At 38.2% G+C, this 18,673-nt stretch overlaps 1 protein-coding gene across 1 annotated transcript; it reads right to left on the reverse strand.

Moving 5' to 3' along the window:
• Nucleotides 1–157: 157 nt before the first annotated feature.
• Nucleotides 158–13,458, reverse strand: LOC103018469 (calaxin-like). Its single transcript, XM_057549653.1, is given in 8 exon segments — nt 158–220; nt 2,438–2,542; nt 4,658–4,806; nt 7,292–7,396; nt 8,376–8,530; nt 12,610–12,614; nt 12,681–12,774; nt 13,436–13,458. Coding segments are annotated over 8 exon segments (699 nt in total).
• Between the last annotated feature and the right edge of the window lie 5,215 nt (nt 13,459–18,673).

Consider the following 18,673-nt stretch of genomic DNA (forward strand, 5'->3'; position numbering starts at 1 on the left):
ATGTTATTTTGATCCATACTTACTATTACAGAAATCATTCTTATTACCTCTCACACTGCAGTCACTGTATGTAAATTAATTGAAGCAAATATAGAAACTTTACAATATAAATATAGGCAACCAGGATCTGTTTCTGAATTTAATAATTTTGAGTAATTCACATTGAAAAACTAGAAGTCAGGATGTGTTGGAATGCCAGGGCTTCAAAATCAAGACAATTCTATAAAGCAAAAAAGTTAAACTATTAGAACAAAGCTAAAATTAGAAGCTTATATGCTTTAGTTAACTTCAAAGAGTAATTTACTTCATCTATGGCAGAAACAAATCAGTATTTGTAAATGCTAGACTTTTACCACTACTTTTAGCACATCCACATTTTTTTTCCTGTCAGTGGATCACATAATTGGAAATCCAAGTATGTCCAGGCTGTTTCTATTTTTTTTTTTTTTTTTTTTACTGATAACAATAACCTGAGGAGGCCCATACCAAATGGTGTCTGTTTTTCTCCCTGTCCTTAAGGGCCTCTTGCCTAATGGATTGAATTTGAATATAAAGGTTAGGAAGTTCCACCTTCATTTATGACTTACTGATTCAAACTTGCTAGGAAGGCACTTAGTTGTGGATGGTATTAAAAGAAGCTGCAGGCAAGGTGTCTGTGTGGCTCTACTTCCTTGTGATTTAATTAGATATATAGTTGACCCTTGAACAACGTGGGGTTAGGGTTGCTGACCCTCCACACAGTCAAAAATCCACATATAACTTTACAGTCTGCCCTCCATATCTGCTGTTTTGTATCCTCAGATTCAACCAACCATGGATTATGCAGTACTGTAGTATGTATTTACTGAAAAAGAAATACACATACAAGTGGACCCTCACAGTTCGAACCCGTGTTGTTCAAGGGTCAACTGTACTTTTTGCTGCACTCAGTTAAAAAAATACATTAGTCACCTCAGCATAGAGTTGGAAAAAGCAAGTTGCTCTCTGGATCAGGCTTCTCAGATTTTAAGGTGCTGTGAATCTCCACCTTGTGGTCTTATTAAAATGCAGACTCTGATTGTGGTGGCAGAGGCTGGTGGGTGGCAGAAATTGGAAGTTGTTTAATGGGTATAGAGTTTCAGTTGTGCAAGATGAGAAGAGTTCTCGAGATTGGTTGCACAATAGCATGAATGTAGTTAACACTACTGAACTGTACACATAAAATTGGTTAAGAAGGTAAATGTTATGATAGGTGTATTTTACCACAATACAGCAGAAATTAGCACAACATTGTAAATCAACTATACTTCAATTAAAAAAAAAATTTCTCTGATAGCCCTAAAGGGAGAAGCTGCTAAGTGGGTTCTGTGTTCTTGAGTGGATTCCTGATCTGTGTGAAGGCCAGCCCTCCTTGTCCCTGCCAACATACACAAAATTTGACCATAATGAGAGAAAAAATAAACCTTTCTTGTGTCAAGCACTTAAAAAAAAAACAAACAAAACAACTCTGATTCAGCTGGTTTGAGGTGGGGTCCGAGATTCTGCATTTCTCACAAGTTCCTAGGTGATACTGTTGCGGCTGGTACACAGACTACACTTTGAGTAGTAAGGCTCTAGATAACTGGCTTACAGATGAACACTTGGGGAGCAGCTGAAGAACCCTTGGTGTTCCATCTGAACCTAAGTAGTTACTCCAATCTAGTCCATTATTCTAAATTCTTTCACCCATCAGGTTCCCAGACAAAATTAAAATGTGAGAATAAACGACAACGGGACAAGTTAGACGAGCTGAGATAGCTAAGGATAGCTTAACAGTATGCAAATTCATTCACAAAATCACCATCTAAATTACTGCAGAGAATAAAAAGTTTCTTCCTATATCACATGTTTGCAAAGCACAGTTGGTCAAAGGAAGAATTAAGAAAGGAAATGTTAATGAGTGAAATTAATTATCAGGCTGACTCTTCTGGCTCAGAAAACCTTTGTCATATTCATACTCGAAAATCCTTCATGAGCACAAATAAAATACTATAAAGTACTATACGTGTCCAAAATTTTAAAAACTTAATTTATTCTCATTGTTTGACAACAAACAAGAGAAAAAGATGAAGTTTTCTCCTAGCAGTTTATGGTGGGTACTTGCTGAATCCACTCTGTATTTGCTGTTCTATCCCTTAAGCAAGCCAATATATCTCGGGGTTTTTTGGGGAAAATATTAACATACAGGAAATTAGGAATTGTGTATGGCTAAGGTGGTTACAAGCTCAAAAAAAGTCTTGAATATAATAAAATAGTCACTACTGTCTTGGGTCCCAAATGTTAGGATGGGGCCGTGATCTTCATGGTTGCCCAAACTTCAGTAGTGTGTTGAAGTCCTACAGAGGTAAGTGTCTAGCAAGTGTTTCTTTTCTGATCCTTTGAAATTTTCCCTCAACCAATTTGGCTGCTGGCACTGTACCTTTGCTTCTGGTAAACATGGTCCAAACACTTAAAACAAAAGTTTATCTTCTTTCACTGCTTTTTCAAAGTCTGCAAAAGATACCTTGCCATTGCTGTCATAATCCTGGAGAGGAGATAATTTCTTGATAAATGATAGAGTTTTAAATTTTGCATGGAAAATAACTGTCTAGAATAAAAGATTTTACCAAGTCAAACTGTAAGTTCACACTTCTATAGGCACTACTTACACAAATCAAAAGGTACTAATTTATGGAGGCCACTTACTTTGTTCCTATTAGACTAATAGGCATACCTGGTATGAACTGAATGTTTGTCTCTCCCCACCTCCCAAGTTCATGTCTTAAAGCTCTAACCCCTGCAAAATGATGCTATTTGGAGGTGGGGGACTTCGGGAGGTAAATCAGATTTAGATGAGGTTATGAAGGTAGGGCCCCATAATGTTATTAGTGTCTTTGTGAGTAGAGAAAGAAAGACCAAAGCTCCCTCTCTCTGCCATGTGAGGACACATTGAGGAGGTGGCTGTCAGCAAGGCAGGAAGAGAGCCCTCAGTGAGGAAGTGAATCTGCTGGCACCTTAATCTTGGACATCCCAGTTTCTAGAATTGTGAGAAATAAATTCCAGTTGTTTAAGCCAGCCAGTCTATGATACTTTGTTACAGCAGCCCAAGCAGGCTAAGATACCTGAATTAACCTTAGACATACAAAACCCTATCCCTAACGGACTTATACCCTAATTGGGGAAATAAGACAGAAAATTAGAGGAAGCCCATTATAATACTTCTGTGATAAAATAAGTGCCGAAGATTCTTAAGCTTAATTTTTAGCTTTGTTTCTCAAAGGATCTCTTACTTGAGATAAGGATATAATGTAAAAAGTATAAAAGTGAAGTTGCTTAATAAGGAGCAAGGCACTGAGAGAACAGTAATAATTCAAGACGTACTAGGGTCATGAGAAGAAGCTTGCAGATTCCTGTTAGGCCGATAAGGATGTTTGGGATCTAGATAGGTGGAGAGGTGTCAGGAGGAAATGCAGATGAATGGCCCAACGTGGATTATGACAGCAGGAATGCAAGTCAGGAAGAAGACAGACCAGCCTGGAAGGGAGTATTCATGACAGGGACTATGGAAGATTAAATCATGGAGGGAGCATGTGTGTAGATTATGAATACCTTTAACAGCTTAATCCAATTTGGATTTGATTTGACGGGTCCTTGTTTTTTCACTTCTGGGCATAACTAAATCAGGGTTGCTGAGAGTCTAGTTTAAAGAAAGGTTTGAATAATTTTCAGAAAAAGATTCACTCTATAACATTTTCTTTCAAAAAAGAAGGGGGTGGGTGTGGTAGTGGGAAGCATACTGTCTCTCAAGAAGTCTACCCTCAGCCCTAGCTGTGGCTCTTGAGTATTTCTAATGGAAGAGGACACCCTGAAGTCTGTGTTAGCTGAATCTGAGACTCGGCAGACCTCATCATCTGTTACTTTCCTGAGCTCCAAAGTAATGGAGGTGAGCGGAGCCCGGGCCGCCTTAGAGTCATAAACCTTCACTGGTATCCAGTTTAGGGTCACAGTAAGAAAAAGAGAGAAATCACTATGTCCATAATAAAAAGGTATTATTAGTTTCATTGAAAGATGAATTCTGCACCTCATTTTCTATCATGACCTTGTATAAACCTATCTGCACTTCAGTTTTCTCATCTGCAAAGTAGAGATAATGATTTCTACTTCATAGGGTTGTTTTGAGGATAAAATGAGTTCATATATTAAAGTTCTGTGATAGGCTTGGCATATAGTAAGCAATTTATAAGGGACAACTATTTTTATTATTGTTATTACTTTATAATGAGTGCTTAGATGGATTAGAGAGCAAAAGTCATGAAGACAGACTACATTTGCACCCAATTTTAAAAGAACTGAATCTGTCACCCCACTTCCCAAATAATGAGGTTTTACTGATAGTAAAATATTTTAAAATAATAATATTAACATTCATTTAATGTAGTGATACATTTAATCACCCAGGCAGGCATTCCATAAATATTTTTTAAGTAGCCACTATCAGCCAGGCACTGTTTTAGGCAATGGATAGAGCAGAGAACAAACCCCTGCCCTCATAATGGTTACGTTCATTACGTAGGGAAATAAATCATTTCTTCATCTTTAGCTTTATCTAACATCCATTTGATTAGATATAATGAATTACAGTTTTTTTTTTTATTCTTACCATTTTCTTCAGTGTTATATCCACCAACTCGTTTATTCCTTCATCAGTCTCTTCTTCAGGTGACTGTTGGTATAGACTGTTCAACATGTCCAACATTTTCTCTCGAGAAATGTAACCATCACCATTGAAATAATAAACTTCAAAACAGACTTTTTAAAGCATATGAAATTTAAAGACTTGGATAAGAACAGTTAAAATGTCATTAGTTTTCTCCTTAGTTATTTCAATATGTAATTAAAGAAGGATAAAAACAATTTATACAACCTACATTCTACATAGCAGAGGAATTTTATAAATCTTTCCACAAGATTAAATATCCCTGGGGATATGAAAAGAAAGACTTTACACATACATATATACTGTATATATGTATATGCACACGTATACATATGTGTGTGTATCTTAGTGTTATAATTTCCTTCTTACATAGAGTGCAAAAACTAGTGTGTACACTTCACTATTATCATTGACAAAGAACATTTTCCAGTATATTTGGGTAGTGAGTCTGTCATCTCCTTGGGGCCTACCCATCTGCACTATCCAAAATGATCCATCTCTCCCTAGAGAGTGATTTCCACAACTTCCATTGCAGTGTGTAAGCACTACTACAGTTCATTCATTCATCACACAAATGACCTTACTCAGGTCCTGGGAATATAACAGTGAAGGAGTTCTTGTGGAGTTTGTAATCTAGTTAAATGTTTTAGGACAGGAAGGAAGGGAGGGAGGGAAGGAGAGAGAGAGAGGGAGAGAGAGCGGGAGAAAGATAGGAAGGGACGAAGGGTGGGGGGAGAAAAAGAACCAGGTATAAAATTCCAAAGTATCAGATTAATTCTGTCTTTTGTTGCATTTCTCCAATATATAGCATATATGAGTTTGTGACACAACCCTACTAGAAGTAGTATTTTCCCCAAATTAACATATCTTGAAATGTACATGAAACATTTTTAGGAAGTGGGATTAGAGGAGGAAAAATTTCTTGATAGTGTGATGCTATTCAATCATGTCTAGCTGCATTGTGTCACGACCACTTTCACAAGAATTTACAACCACGAAACTTAACTTTTCATTTCTCAGTGAGACTTTTGTATAAGAACACTGCAACTATAAGAAACTTAAGTGACAACTATATATACGTGTTATCCCGTGAAAAATTAGATTGGAGAAAAGTGGGGGGAAAAAAGCACATAATGTTGTAAGGGAAAAAAAAGAATTACATAATGTTGTATGCCAATTATACTTCAATTTTAAAAAGCAAAAAAGAAAAAAGAAAAGAAAAAAAGGAAACCCCCCCCACAAAAGAGAAACAAAAAAGTCATAAATGTCAAGCAAAGTTGGTGAGTTTTTAAAATGTTGCTATCATTTTTGAAACGTGTGTTTAATTTAGAGATCTTCTTTTGAACATCCCAAATCCAAATTCAAGTGGAAGAACAAGAAGAGATAAAAATTTGCTTATATACTCAGAACTCTGCAGTCTTTTCTTAAGTAATTTGACACTTTAAGCAATTTGCTCCCTTCAAAACTGCTACTTAAAATTGTTCCTATTCTCTTTCCAGGGTTTCACACCCCAAATCCTGGCACAGGAGGTGTAAAACACAGAAAATATTCATCACATCAATGGTAAGGGTGAGGTGAGGCCAGAGCTGTTCCTACAAAATTGTGAACTGGGAGATCTTTGTCTTTGGAATCCCTGGTCCTTTTCTGTAGGAAACTCCCTTTATAACCCTCCTTCCTTTGGGCTTTCACTGTCTCAGCCTTCTTCCCTCTCTTTATTCATCTACACTTACTCTACACTAGAGTATTGATGTCTGAGGGTTGTGTGTTTTATCTTGTTTTGTGTCAATCCCTCACATTTTCTCTGATGGAATGACAAGGAATAGCCATATGCTGCCCCATATTCAAAGCCATTTCCTGCTGAGCCCAGAGGCAGCCCCAGAAACCTCAGCCTTGCCAGCTGATCAGAGTTGGCACATGTCCTGAACTTCAGTTGCTGTCCTTTGCCTGGGCCTTAAGCCGAAGAGCTGTCCTGGTGACACTGGGGTATTACAGAACTAGTGAAGGAAGTGTTTGGAGACTCCGGATCTAGGGACTCTCCTATAAAATAGGCCACCCATTTCATCTGTTTTTTGTTTTTGTTTTTTTAACTCTCATGAATTATTTTTGCAAGGGCGATATAGAGAACAATGAATTTATATTTTAAAAAAAATATTTAGGAACTTCCCTGGTGGCGCAGTGGTTGAGGGTCTGCCTGCCAATGCAGGGGACACGGGTTCGAGCCCTGGTCCGGGAGGATCCCACATGCCGCAGAGCAACTAAGTCCGTGCGCCACAATTACTGAGCCTGTGCTCTAGAGCCCACCAGCCACAACTACTGAGACCGTGTGTCACAACTGAAGCCCACGTGCCTAGAGCCCGTGCCCCGCAACAAAGAGAGACCACCGCAATGAGAAACCCGCGTACAACAGTGAAGAGTGGCCCGCGCTCGCCACAACTAGAGAAAGCCCGCGAGCAGCAACGAAGACCCAACGCAGCCAAAAATAAATAAATAAATAAATATATGTATATATTTAAGGATTAACTAAATACAAATTTGACAATATATATTACTAAGTTAATAATAACATAGAAATCTTACACTTCAGCTTTTCTTCAAAAGTCCCTCGAAGAAACACTGATAATCCTTTAACACACTCTTTCACATTTATGTAGTTATCATTGTCTTTGTCAAATGCAAAAAATACTGAAGGAAAAAGAACATGTAAGTGTATTGTAATTTATAGCTATTTTATAATTCAAGAGTATTATGAAGAGATTAAAAAAATCTTTCCTCCCAAATTGAGGGGGAAAAAAAGTTTCTGACACACTCTTTCTTGAAAGAGTCAAAATTACTGGAAATGTATTTCCAACAGATTTTTATAGAAAGAAGCCATTCTCCTCCATGGTCAATTATGAGCTTCACTTGTGATGTTCTGTACAGTTACTATCAGCAAAAAAAGACCAACAGTAGAGATAATCAATGTGATAATTTTTATTCTAAAAAGAGTGGCAAAATCCTGTTTTAAAGAATTTGTATAATACCTAAATTACCAAAATAACACATTATTTTTAAAATTACTAGTGAAATCTTAGAATTTTCCTATAAAATATTATTGACTCTTTTGGGGGTGATGGATATATTAATTATTTTCATTATGGTTATTGTTTCAATGGTGTATACATACATCAGGACATATCAAATTGAACACTAAAAATCTGTTAGTGAGACTGACTGGATCACATTAAATTTCCTATTCTGAAAATAAAATTGTTTCTTTGATTTTTTTCAATATAATGAGTAATTTTCATTTTTTTTGTGAAGAAGTAAATAATTCACATGTCTACACAGCATATGACTCCAAAGACAATCGAAACCACAAGCTTATCTTTTTAAAAAAACCAATACTGCTAGCTTCTTTAGGTCATTACTAGTTCTTTCTCAAAGTGGTATAGCTGTGAAATATGAAATTCTGAGTGAGTTTATACTAAAAACCATCCTCACAATCAAATCAAATTTACTGTTTTAAATTGGTAGCAGTACCAGAATTGTCTTTCTAATTTTGGTATTAAAAAAATGCAAAGTCTTTGGTGAAAACTTGCCATGTATTAACATATATATATAAATAAATATATACATATTTGCCATCTCAGCTTGGCCCATTTCAGTCTCCATGACTTCTTACCCCTATTCATTAGCATATCATTAGTCATTCCAAATATGCTGTGCAGGATGGCTAGAAATGTGTTATGATCTAGTCCAGTGTTAGCAAGTCTTATATCAGCTCTTTCCACCAAGCTGTAAAAAATTCTTATGAGACACTCTACTTCACTTTTTTTACTGTAAAATGAAAATACAAATAAATACAACTTAGATTTAACCATTGAGTTCTCCAACCCAATTAAATATATTTTACTAAGCAGCTATTTTGTTCCTATGATTCTAGATGCTCTAGTGATTTAAAAAAGTGTGACAGGGACTTCCTTGGTGGCGCAGTGGTTAAGAATCCGCCTGCCAATGCAGGGGACACGGGTTCGATCCCTGCTCTGGAAAGATCCCACATGCCGCAGAGCAACTAAGCCGTGCGCCACAACTACTGAGCCCGTGTGCCACAACTACTGAAGCCCGCGCACCTAGAGCTCGTGCTCCGCAACGAGAAGCCACTGCAATGAGAAGCCCGCACACTGCAACGGAGTAGCCCCTGCTCACCACAGCTAAAGAAAGCCTGCGCAGCAATGAAGACCCAATGCAGCCAAAAAAAAGTATGACATGGACTTGCTACTTAAGAGCTCACACAATCAAGATAGGTTTTACTCAGAACCCTCATAAGACAGTATATAAATAAATTATGTGGTATAACACTCACCACTATAGACATATAAAGAGGAATCAGTATGGGAAAGAAGAGTTGTGCTTTTTTCATGGGAGTAGACTTCGAAATGGGCCTTGAAGAATGCATAGTATTTATTTATTTATTTTTATTTTTATTTTTATTTTTTTAACATCTTTTTTTTTTTTTCCACACACACACACTGTATTTTATTTTTACAAGAGATAGACTGACACCAAGCATTGTACATGGATGACCACAACAAAAGCAACAATGATTGCAATTACCAAACATGAAACACACTTATACTATGTCATAATATTGACATTCAGTCCAGTAATCCTCCACTGTAACAGCTCCTTTACTTTGCAGTGAAAATTGATTTGTATATTCTTTTCCTCTGAGTCCTTGTGGGATTTTTTTTTTTTAATTCAGACAGAAAGTCACAAAAATTATACTCATCCTCATCAGTTCACTCAGTCCCATGTAATTAATTTCTTTTTTTCATCTTGATCTTTTGTTAGCACTTTTATGAGTTCATCAGTTTTTCATTAGAGTTCTGAAAATGCTTATTCATTCAGTTCAGCAGTACAGAATGCATAGTATTTATACAGGAAGGAATGTATTGAAGGTGGTAAAGAAGTGGAGACTTCCAGGAAGAGGAATAACATGAGTAAAGGAAAGAGGAAGAATTGGGGTTGAGGTAGAACATGTTTTATTGGGAGCACAGCAAGTTGGGAAGAAGTGAAAAGCAAGATTGAAGAGGACAGGTTGATGGTAGAGGGCCTTGAATACCTAGTCAGAAGATTAACATTTATTTTACTGGAGCAGGGTTTCTCATGGTGTCATCTTTGGACCCTCTGCGTGAAAATCATCCCCCCTCATGGCTTGTTAAATACTTGTTAAATATGCAGATTATCAGGCCTTGCCCCAGACCTTCTAAATCAGAATTGCTAACAGTGGGCCTAGGGGTTAGCTTTGAAACAAGAGCTCAGTTGATTCTTCTATGCTCTAAGGGTTGGGAAGTGGTTTAAGAAACACATCTGGTGAAGTTGTATTGAAGGGGAAAACTGGAAGCATAGAAGCCAGGCTTGGAGTGATAGGGCTTTGGCTAGGGAGGTGGAAATGAAGCCAGAAAGCAGGTAGGGGGCCTGAGATGCTGCTTAAGCAGCACACAGTGATTCTAACGCAGTCAGGACGGAAAACGAAGGGATTAGGCTTCGTGGCTCGGCTAGACTTAAGTATCTGGGTTCCACTTCCATTTCTTGTCCTATATAGCTGACTTAGGACAATTCAGCTTGTTTGTGCCTCAAGTCCTCACCTATAAAATTTGGGTACTATCCTAGATGATCTCTGAGATTCCCTCAGGTTCTAAAAGTCTGATTCTATGAATTAAAGATTATTTGAGAGAACTAAAAGAGTTAGGAGGGAAAGCTGGTTACTATTACTATTTTTTCTCTTCCTTTTCCTCCCTCCCTCTTTTTTTTTTGGCGGGGGGGAGGTGGGGGCAAAGACATAGTTTTAGATTTTTTCTTTGAGATGATTTCAAGTTACCCAACCGAAACCAATGAGAACCCCTAGCAAATATGCAGTTTACATTAGGGTTTCTAATGTGGTCAGAGAATGACTTGGCTCTTAGAGTAATGGTTGATAAATCTATAGAATAAGCGATTACAAAGGTACCTAGTAATATTATTTTATGAACTGAATTAGATTCTCAGGCTTCACACATAGCTCCAAATTTGACATAAAGGTCATTTTTATCCATCGAATAAGCGTTTATTAAGGGCCTGCCATAAACTGGGCAATGAATACACCATGGTTCCTGCCCTCAAAGTTATTACACTTTGGTCAAGAGATAAAGTGCAATAAAGTATCACAAACACTATGCTTGATGGTGTTTGGTAGTGACCCAAAGAAAGGCATCATCAATGGGGGGGAGGCAATAAGAGATTAAGAAGGGGCTCCAGGAAGAAGTGTCACTTGAGCTAAAGCCCTCAAAGGAGTAAGCATTTGCTAGAGGAGGCAGCTTGAAGGCAGGGAGGCATGTTCGGAGAGCCACAAAGTTTGGTGTGGCCAGGTGGCAGAACTGTTTGACTTTACGAGGGGCTTACTGAAAAATTTTGGTTGGCAAGTTAACAGGATCAGATTTGCATTTATGGAAGATCACTTTGGCAGTAGATTCTTGAAACTACCTTACGAATGGTGAATCCAGATGGGACAGGTTGTATTTTCCCAAAGACGATTTTAACAATCTATCCCATCTCATATGCTCTTCTTACAATAGACTTTTGATACCCCTCCTTTAGAAAGATGGGGTTTGTGTCTCCTCCACTTGAAACCAGGAGGATTTTTGACCATTTTAACCAAGAGTATGGTGGAAATAAAGCAATGTGATTTTTCAAGACTTGGTCATAGAAGGGGGTGCTCTGAGGACAAAAACTTGGAAAGTGTTTTTTTTTTCTTTTATGGAATATGAAGAAAAAAGAACCTCAGGTGTGGACACACTGTATGGAGTGCATAGTATATTAATGCTTTCCTGAAACTAGTCCTGTTCAACTCTGATGGAGAATCAACATCTGAGTGCAACAGCATTGTGAAAATGGATCCCCGAAGAAAGCGAGGTTTCAGCGTCAGCAGCTGCTCTGAGTCAAATACTGACAAGTCATCGAACGAAACAATCAAGGATTTTAGACACAATCTGCAGAAGCTAGTAAATTTTTCTGAGTTTTACCCATACAGCTCACATTTCATTATATCTAAAGACCTTACACATGTGGTCAAGGAACCACTGTAAATGATACTTGAGAAATTGTGGGTAATGAGAATGGTGTTGATATGTTAGAGATTGGCCCATGTTATTTATTAAACTTTTTAGTTTGGAATAATTTTAATTTATATAAGAGATGCAGTAGTAGGGTTCTTCGCTGTTTCTCCCTGTTAACATCTTATGTTAACACCATAACCATGGTGCATTTGTCAAAACTAAAACACTAACGTTGGCACATTATTATTAACTAAATTACAGATTTTACCAGTTTTTCCACTCTTTTTTTTTTTTTTTTTTTTAAATTATTTTCTTTTGTCCTGTTTTTTTTTTTAAATTTTTATTTATTCATTTATTTATTTATTCATTCATTTATGGCTGTGTTGGGTCTTCGTTTCTGTGCGAGGGCTTTCTCTAGTTGCGGCAAGTGGGGGCCACTCTTCATCGCGGTGCGCGGGCCTCTCACTGTCTTGGCCTCTCTTGTTGCGGAGCACAGGCTCCAGACGCGCAGGCTCAGCAATTGTGGCTCACGGGCCTAGTCGCTCCGCGGCATGTGGGATCCTCCCAGACCAGGGCTCGAACCCGTGTCCCCTGCATTGGCAGGCAGATTCTCAACCACTGCGCCACCAGGGAAGCCCTCCACTCTTTTTTTGTTCTAGGATCCTATCCAGGATCCATTTGGTTGTCATGTCTCCACCAACCTGTGAATTTTCAGTCTTAATCCTTTTTATGACCTTGACACTTCTGATTTTGCATAAGTTCCTCAATTTAGGTTTGCCTAACGTTTTCCTCATGATTAGACTGTGTTTTGGGGAAGAATACAAGTGCTGTTCTTGTCATGTATCAGGAGATACACAGTATTATCAATAACATGACCTATCACTGCTGATAACCTCGATCACTCGGTTAAGTGAGTCTACAGGTTTCTCCACTGAATCTATTGATACTACTTTCCCTTTCCATAATCTATTCTTTAGAAGCCAGTCTCTCAAGGTAAAGGGAATTAAGCTCCACTTCTTAGGAAAGGAGTATTTAACTATTAATTTATTCTAAGGAAGATTTGTCTCTTTTCCATTTATTTATTCAATTCTTTCAGTATGTAGTCACATGTATTTATTTTAGACCAATACTGTGCTACTAATTTTGCTGCCCAAATTGTTTCAGCTTTGGCCATCAGGAGTTTTCAAGTTGACTCCTGTCTCTTTCACATACGTTCATCCTTTTGCTTTTGCAACACTGCCTTCCTTTCTGGCACTACTTGCCAGGCTCATCTTGTATTATCCCTGTGTGAGAAAACAGGAAACAAAAATAGGTCTCTGCCCTTGGTTCCTGGCACAGAGCTCCTAAATCCCTTAGCCATTTCCTTGTTGATAGCAATGTCTTTTGTTCTAATGAGGTGACTGTTGGTTGTTCCTGGACAGGAGCTGGTCACCAGAAAAACCAAGCTATGTTCAAAAGCTTGGAACTTTTAGTCCTGCCCACACCCCTTCTCCAGAGGGGGGCTGGAAATTGAGTTAATGATCTATCATGCCTATGTGATAAAGCCTCCATAAAAATCCCCAAAGAATGGGGTTCGGGGAGCTTCTGGGTTGGTGACCACACAAAGGTGCCTGGAGAGAGCCTGGAAACTACACCCCTTACCACATACCTTGCCCTATGCATCTCTTCCATCTGGCCATTCCCAATTATATACTTTTATAATAAATTGGTAATCTAGAGAGTAAACTGCTTTCCTGAGTTCCGTGAGCTGCTCCAGCAAACTAATTGAACACAAGGAGGGGGTCGTGGGAACCTCTGATTGATAGCCAGTTGGTCAGAAGCACAGGTAATAACCTGGACTTGTGATTGGCATCTGGTGAGGAGCAGTCTTGTAGGACTGAACTCTTAACCTGTAGAATCTGACGCTCTCCAGGTAGTGTCAGAATTGAGTTAAATTGTAGGGACACCCAGCTAATGTCACAGAGAACTGTTTGCTGGGAGAAACCTCCACACAGTTGGAGAACTGAGTACGGTAGTAGTGTTAAAGAAAAGCAGGAGTAGTGTAGGTTTTTCCTTTATGCTCTGTTCAGCTATTTTTTCAAGGAAATCTGGTTCTTTTATTAGAGTTTGGTATTTAGAAACCAAGGTCTAGTCACTGGGTATGCTAATCACTATTGGGGTGCTAATATTTCTAAGCCTGTTTAGCAGACATAGCTAGGAAATATGTATGTATACTAACCTATGTATGCACACATTGTGGCCCATGTTAGGTCTCACAAATACAGAAAAAGCCAAATACTGGACTAGTGGGACCTTAGGTGGTCCTGGGCTGAGTCCTAAAAGAGATGATCAGTTGTATTAAAAACTCATGAGCGCTCAGAAAAGACAGGCTCATGAATTCACAAGGTTAAATCATACTACATTTAACTATTTCCTCCACTTGATAAGAACGGATCAGAGAAATGCAGTTCACAAAATACTTGGGATTTTAGCAAAATCTCTTATTCTTATGTTAATATCTATTCAGTAACCAGTAGTGCCTAGTACAGTGGAAGGCTCTCGATACATGTTTGCTAAATAAATGATAAGCAATCACTTGTAAACTGGAGAAGTTAAGGAATATGCTGGATGAGAGTCAAGCTCCAGAGTAACCTTGAGATGCCAAAATGATCAGTTGAATCAAACCACATGAAATTACTAGGAATAATTTTAAAATTCTTCACTTATCTTTAATATTTATTTATTTATTTATTTATGGCTGTGTTGGGTCTTCGTTTCTGTGCGAGGGCTTTCTCTAGTTGTGGCAAGCGGGGGCCACTCTTCATCGCGGTGCGCGGGCCTCTCACTATCGTGGCCTCTCTTGTTGCGGAGCACAGGCTCCAGATGCGCAGTCTCAGTAATTGTGGCTCACGGGCCTAATTGCTCCGTGGCATGTGGGATCCTCCCAGACCAGGGCTCGAACCCGTGTCCCCTGCATTGGCAGGCGGATTCTCAACCACTGCGCCACCAGGGAAGCCCTTCACTTATCTTTAAAAAAGTTCATTAATGTACGTAAGTATAAAAATGACAATCTGTGTGAAAAAGACTGGGTCAATTCCCAACTCACCATCAATCAAACTGGGACTGACATTTGGCTGACAGAGCTGAAGTTTCAAGTGGAAAAGACAATTCTGATCAGGTCCCTCAAACTTCAGTGTCTAAGAACACACAGAGCTAACAATCTGGACGCCTGGCCCCACCTCCAGAGATTTTTTTTTTTTTTACTATACTAAGGGTGGTACTCCGGGATCTACATATTCAATATAAACCTTTAGGTGATTCTGATGGTGGAAATACTCCTACCACACTACAAATAAGAGGTACGTGGCCAGTGTCAACTACAGAATTTGTGGGCCCAATGCAAAATGAAAATGCAGGCCCCTTATTAAAAAAATTAAGTCAGTGTTAGCAGAGCACTAAACTAAGCATGGGGCCCTATGAGAACACACAGGTTACACACACCATGAAGCCATGTACTATCCCTGAGGTTCAGTATCTGCCTCTCCCACCAGATTAGGGCTATTATTTGGAAAAGGAAATAGATTTATTTGCATGACTCCAGAGCAGCAATGTCTAATAGAACTTTCTGAGATGATGGAAATATTCTGTATCTGTGCTGTCCAATTTGGTAGCCACAACCCACATGTGGCTGCTAAGCCCTGAAAAATGGCTTGTGTGACCAAAACTGGATTTTAAGTTCTACCTAATTTCAATTTACATTTAAATAGTCAAATGTAGCTACTGGACTGAGGATAAACCGGCTGAGGATCTGAGAGGAGAATATGCAGTGGTAGTGGCTTGGACTGAAAGAGGCCATGTGTCACATGAGGGACTAACAAGAAGCTCCAAAGCAAAGCCCAGGAAAAATCACTTCAACTTTCTGCCACATAGAGCAATTATTAGAACTTTGTACACCAAGAGAAATAAAGATAGTCCCTTCTTGAGAAGGTCAAGGCAGCACTAGCTTTTTAGTCCTTCCCTCTCCTACCCATTAATAACCAAATTCTAGTCATGAGAGGACCAGTGTCTATCCTGGTCTCAACTGGAAGGACTCAAGAACTAAACTGATTTGAACAAATTTTAATTGTCCCCTTACTATGCAAAAGCACTGTACAGAAAGACCATGAGGGACTATAATGCTGATCAGTAGGATTAATTTGAAAAATAAAGACTGAGTGCAGACTCTGCATCAGACTAGCTTGGCCTCAACGAGAAAAGTCCACTAACTGTTAACTTTAGACAAACAATCTAAGATGAGGTTTCCTCACCTGAAAACATGGATAACATCCCCTACCTCACTGGGTTTGTTCTGAGAATAAAGATGATGAACATAAACCATTTTGCACTGTCTTGCCAATGAAGAGCTCAATAAACATCAGCTGTTAGAAATCTAGTCATCTGGCTATACTGGTGAGTAGCTATGTTTCGGTATTTAGCGCCTGAACTTTCACCAATAACTTAAGAATCAGTAAGTGTCAAAAACTTTGGAAAAAGAAAGGAATGCAACTTATTCCTTTTTTCAAACAGCTATAAGTTATCTTCTTTGTAGAAGACTATAAGGAATATGGGTTTGATCAAGTATTACATACTTATATCTACAGACTATTTCAGAAACTGCTTTCAAATAACAAATAACGGTATTAAACACACATATGGGCAGCAGACACTGCTAAAAATAATTTCATTAGGATGGGGAGAGGAGTCAGATTTTTAAAGCATGCAAAATTTCCTTTTGAATGTTATAAAACTCAGGCTGTTAAGAAAGTAGCACATGACAGCAGGCATTTCTTACTATATTCAATATTGTCTAAATCTGCCGGATGGATTTTAAAGGGTAGTATAACAGCAGGATGGGAAAACAGGGACCAGAAGTGCTTGAGGAGCTTAGATCATTTAAAATCCAACTGAGAAAAGAAAAAACTGAATTATGTCCACCATGAGATTCTCAGACAAGGTGGTGACTACCCTGCCAACGTCACACAATGGAAAATGGAAGCACCCAATAACGAGGCTGTAAAGCCGGCTGAAATAAAAGTAATTTCCTTAAAGTATAAAAACAAATTCTTAGAATTATCAGTCAGGATTGCTTGTGGCCATGCTTGAGAAACAAAAATTCACAAGATTACTTTTTAAGGTCGGGCAGGGCAAGGAATCCTAAAAAAATCTGTTAAATTAGCTTAGGTTTAATAAACACTTGGCATGTGCAAAAGCACCATGATATTTCTTCAACATTTAAAGTATCTTACGTACCTCTATCAGGACTGTGAAGTACAGCAATCATCTGCCTCTATGGCTTTTGTGCCAGAGAACTCAGGGAAGTTGTCAAAGTACACCTTTATACTTTGAAATCTCTGGTTAAATTTCAGACCATTAATAAAATCAGTACTTGGTTGGCTGATAATCCTTTAGCATTTATGATGTCATGTAAATTCTCAAGCTAGTCTTCCCACGTATGCAATATATTTTAGGACACCTGATGATTAAAATATTTTCAGTGTAAGTGCAGGGATAATCATTCACTTGCTATTTTTTTTAAATGGCCAAAATATTAGATAGAAAATAGAGCAACCCTACTTCTGGGGTTACAAAGCACTCGTTAATGTCCGACTAGTATGTCTACCAACGTTTCTATTTGATTGAATGATGTGTTCAGGCAGTGTTGGATATCTGGTCAGTACTTACAGCTCTTGACAGTATTACTGATAGGATTCCACCAGTTTCTTCAGAATCTTCTGGTCCATGTCAAGTGTGGCTTCAACACAATGCAGACTTCTCAGATAGCCTAGTTCCAAGCCTGGGCGTCCTGGGTTGCCACTGACTCCACAGTGCACCACTCCATACCCAGCACAGAACGTGACCATGGCAACATTCCAGCAACCGAACACTGAAGGTTCTCAAGTAATTGGAAAAATATGCAACAATGATTGTTACCACTCAGTGTAACAGCAGTGATTTCATTAATGATGTGATCTGAAATATTACAGCAATTCCAACATTTATCTCTTCTTTGGGGTTACACACCACTTAAAGTGCTATTTTATATTATTGCCACTTATATTTCTTGAGCACAAATTCTAGAGTTGAAAATGTTTACGGATGAACACATAATAACTAAGTAAAGACTATAAAGACCTGATTCTTTAAGTAGAAATAAAATAACTTCCCAGGCTACAAAGAGCTCCTTCAAAGGTTATAATAACCTCCTTTGAAAACTCTAACCAAGCACATTCTCATAATAAGCAAACAGAGGCCTCAATCTGGGAGCTTCTAGAGAAACGTAAAACCCCTCACTTTTACCCCTCCAACTTATCTGACTGACTGGTTAGGAAAACATGGTATGATTATGCCAAAGCTGGCCAAGATGGCAACTGTTCTCATATCCATTGTCAAATCCTGGTATAAAGAACAAACATCTTCTTGTGTACGTCTGTTGGCCTTCACTGTGGCAAGGCAAAAAAAAAAGTACTAAAATGATTTTTAGAATTTAGGACACTGTATTCTTACTAAATTTTAAATAACACATAAGAACAAATTTTAAAATAAGGCAAATACAACTGGGAAAAAACAAAACAAAGTTTCCCCAAACGTTTAAGGAAATACCAAACGTTCATAGATTTTAAGTTGAAAACTGACAATTTTTAGTAACTGTTCTTAGTGGCTAGTCTATTGTTCTCTGTAAAATTAAAGAAAATTAGGAAATAGGCTTTTAACACATCTTGACTGGAGGAATACGAATCTATGCTCTGGATAAAATAAATTCAAGACACTCTTAGGGTATTTAAAATACCTAAATATACTAAGGGCAACCCAAGGAATCCAAAACAACCAGAAAAAGGTAGCACCAGGTATAAATACAATTTTTCTACTC

This window comes from Balaenoptera acutorostrata, chromosome 7, assembly GCF_949987535.1.
Source record: "Balaenoptera acutorostrata chromosome 7, mBalAcu1.1, whole genome shotgun sequence".
Classification (NCBI taxonomy): Eukaryota; Metazoa; Chordata; class Mammalia; order Artiodactyla; family Balaenopteridae; genus Balaenoptera; species Balaenoptera acutorostrata.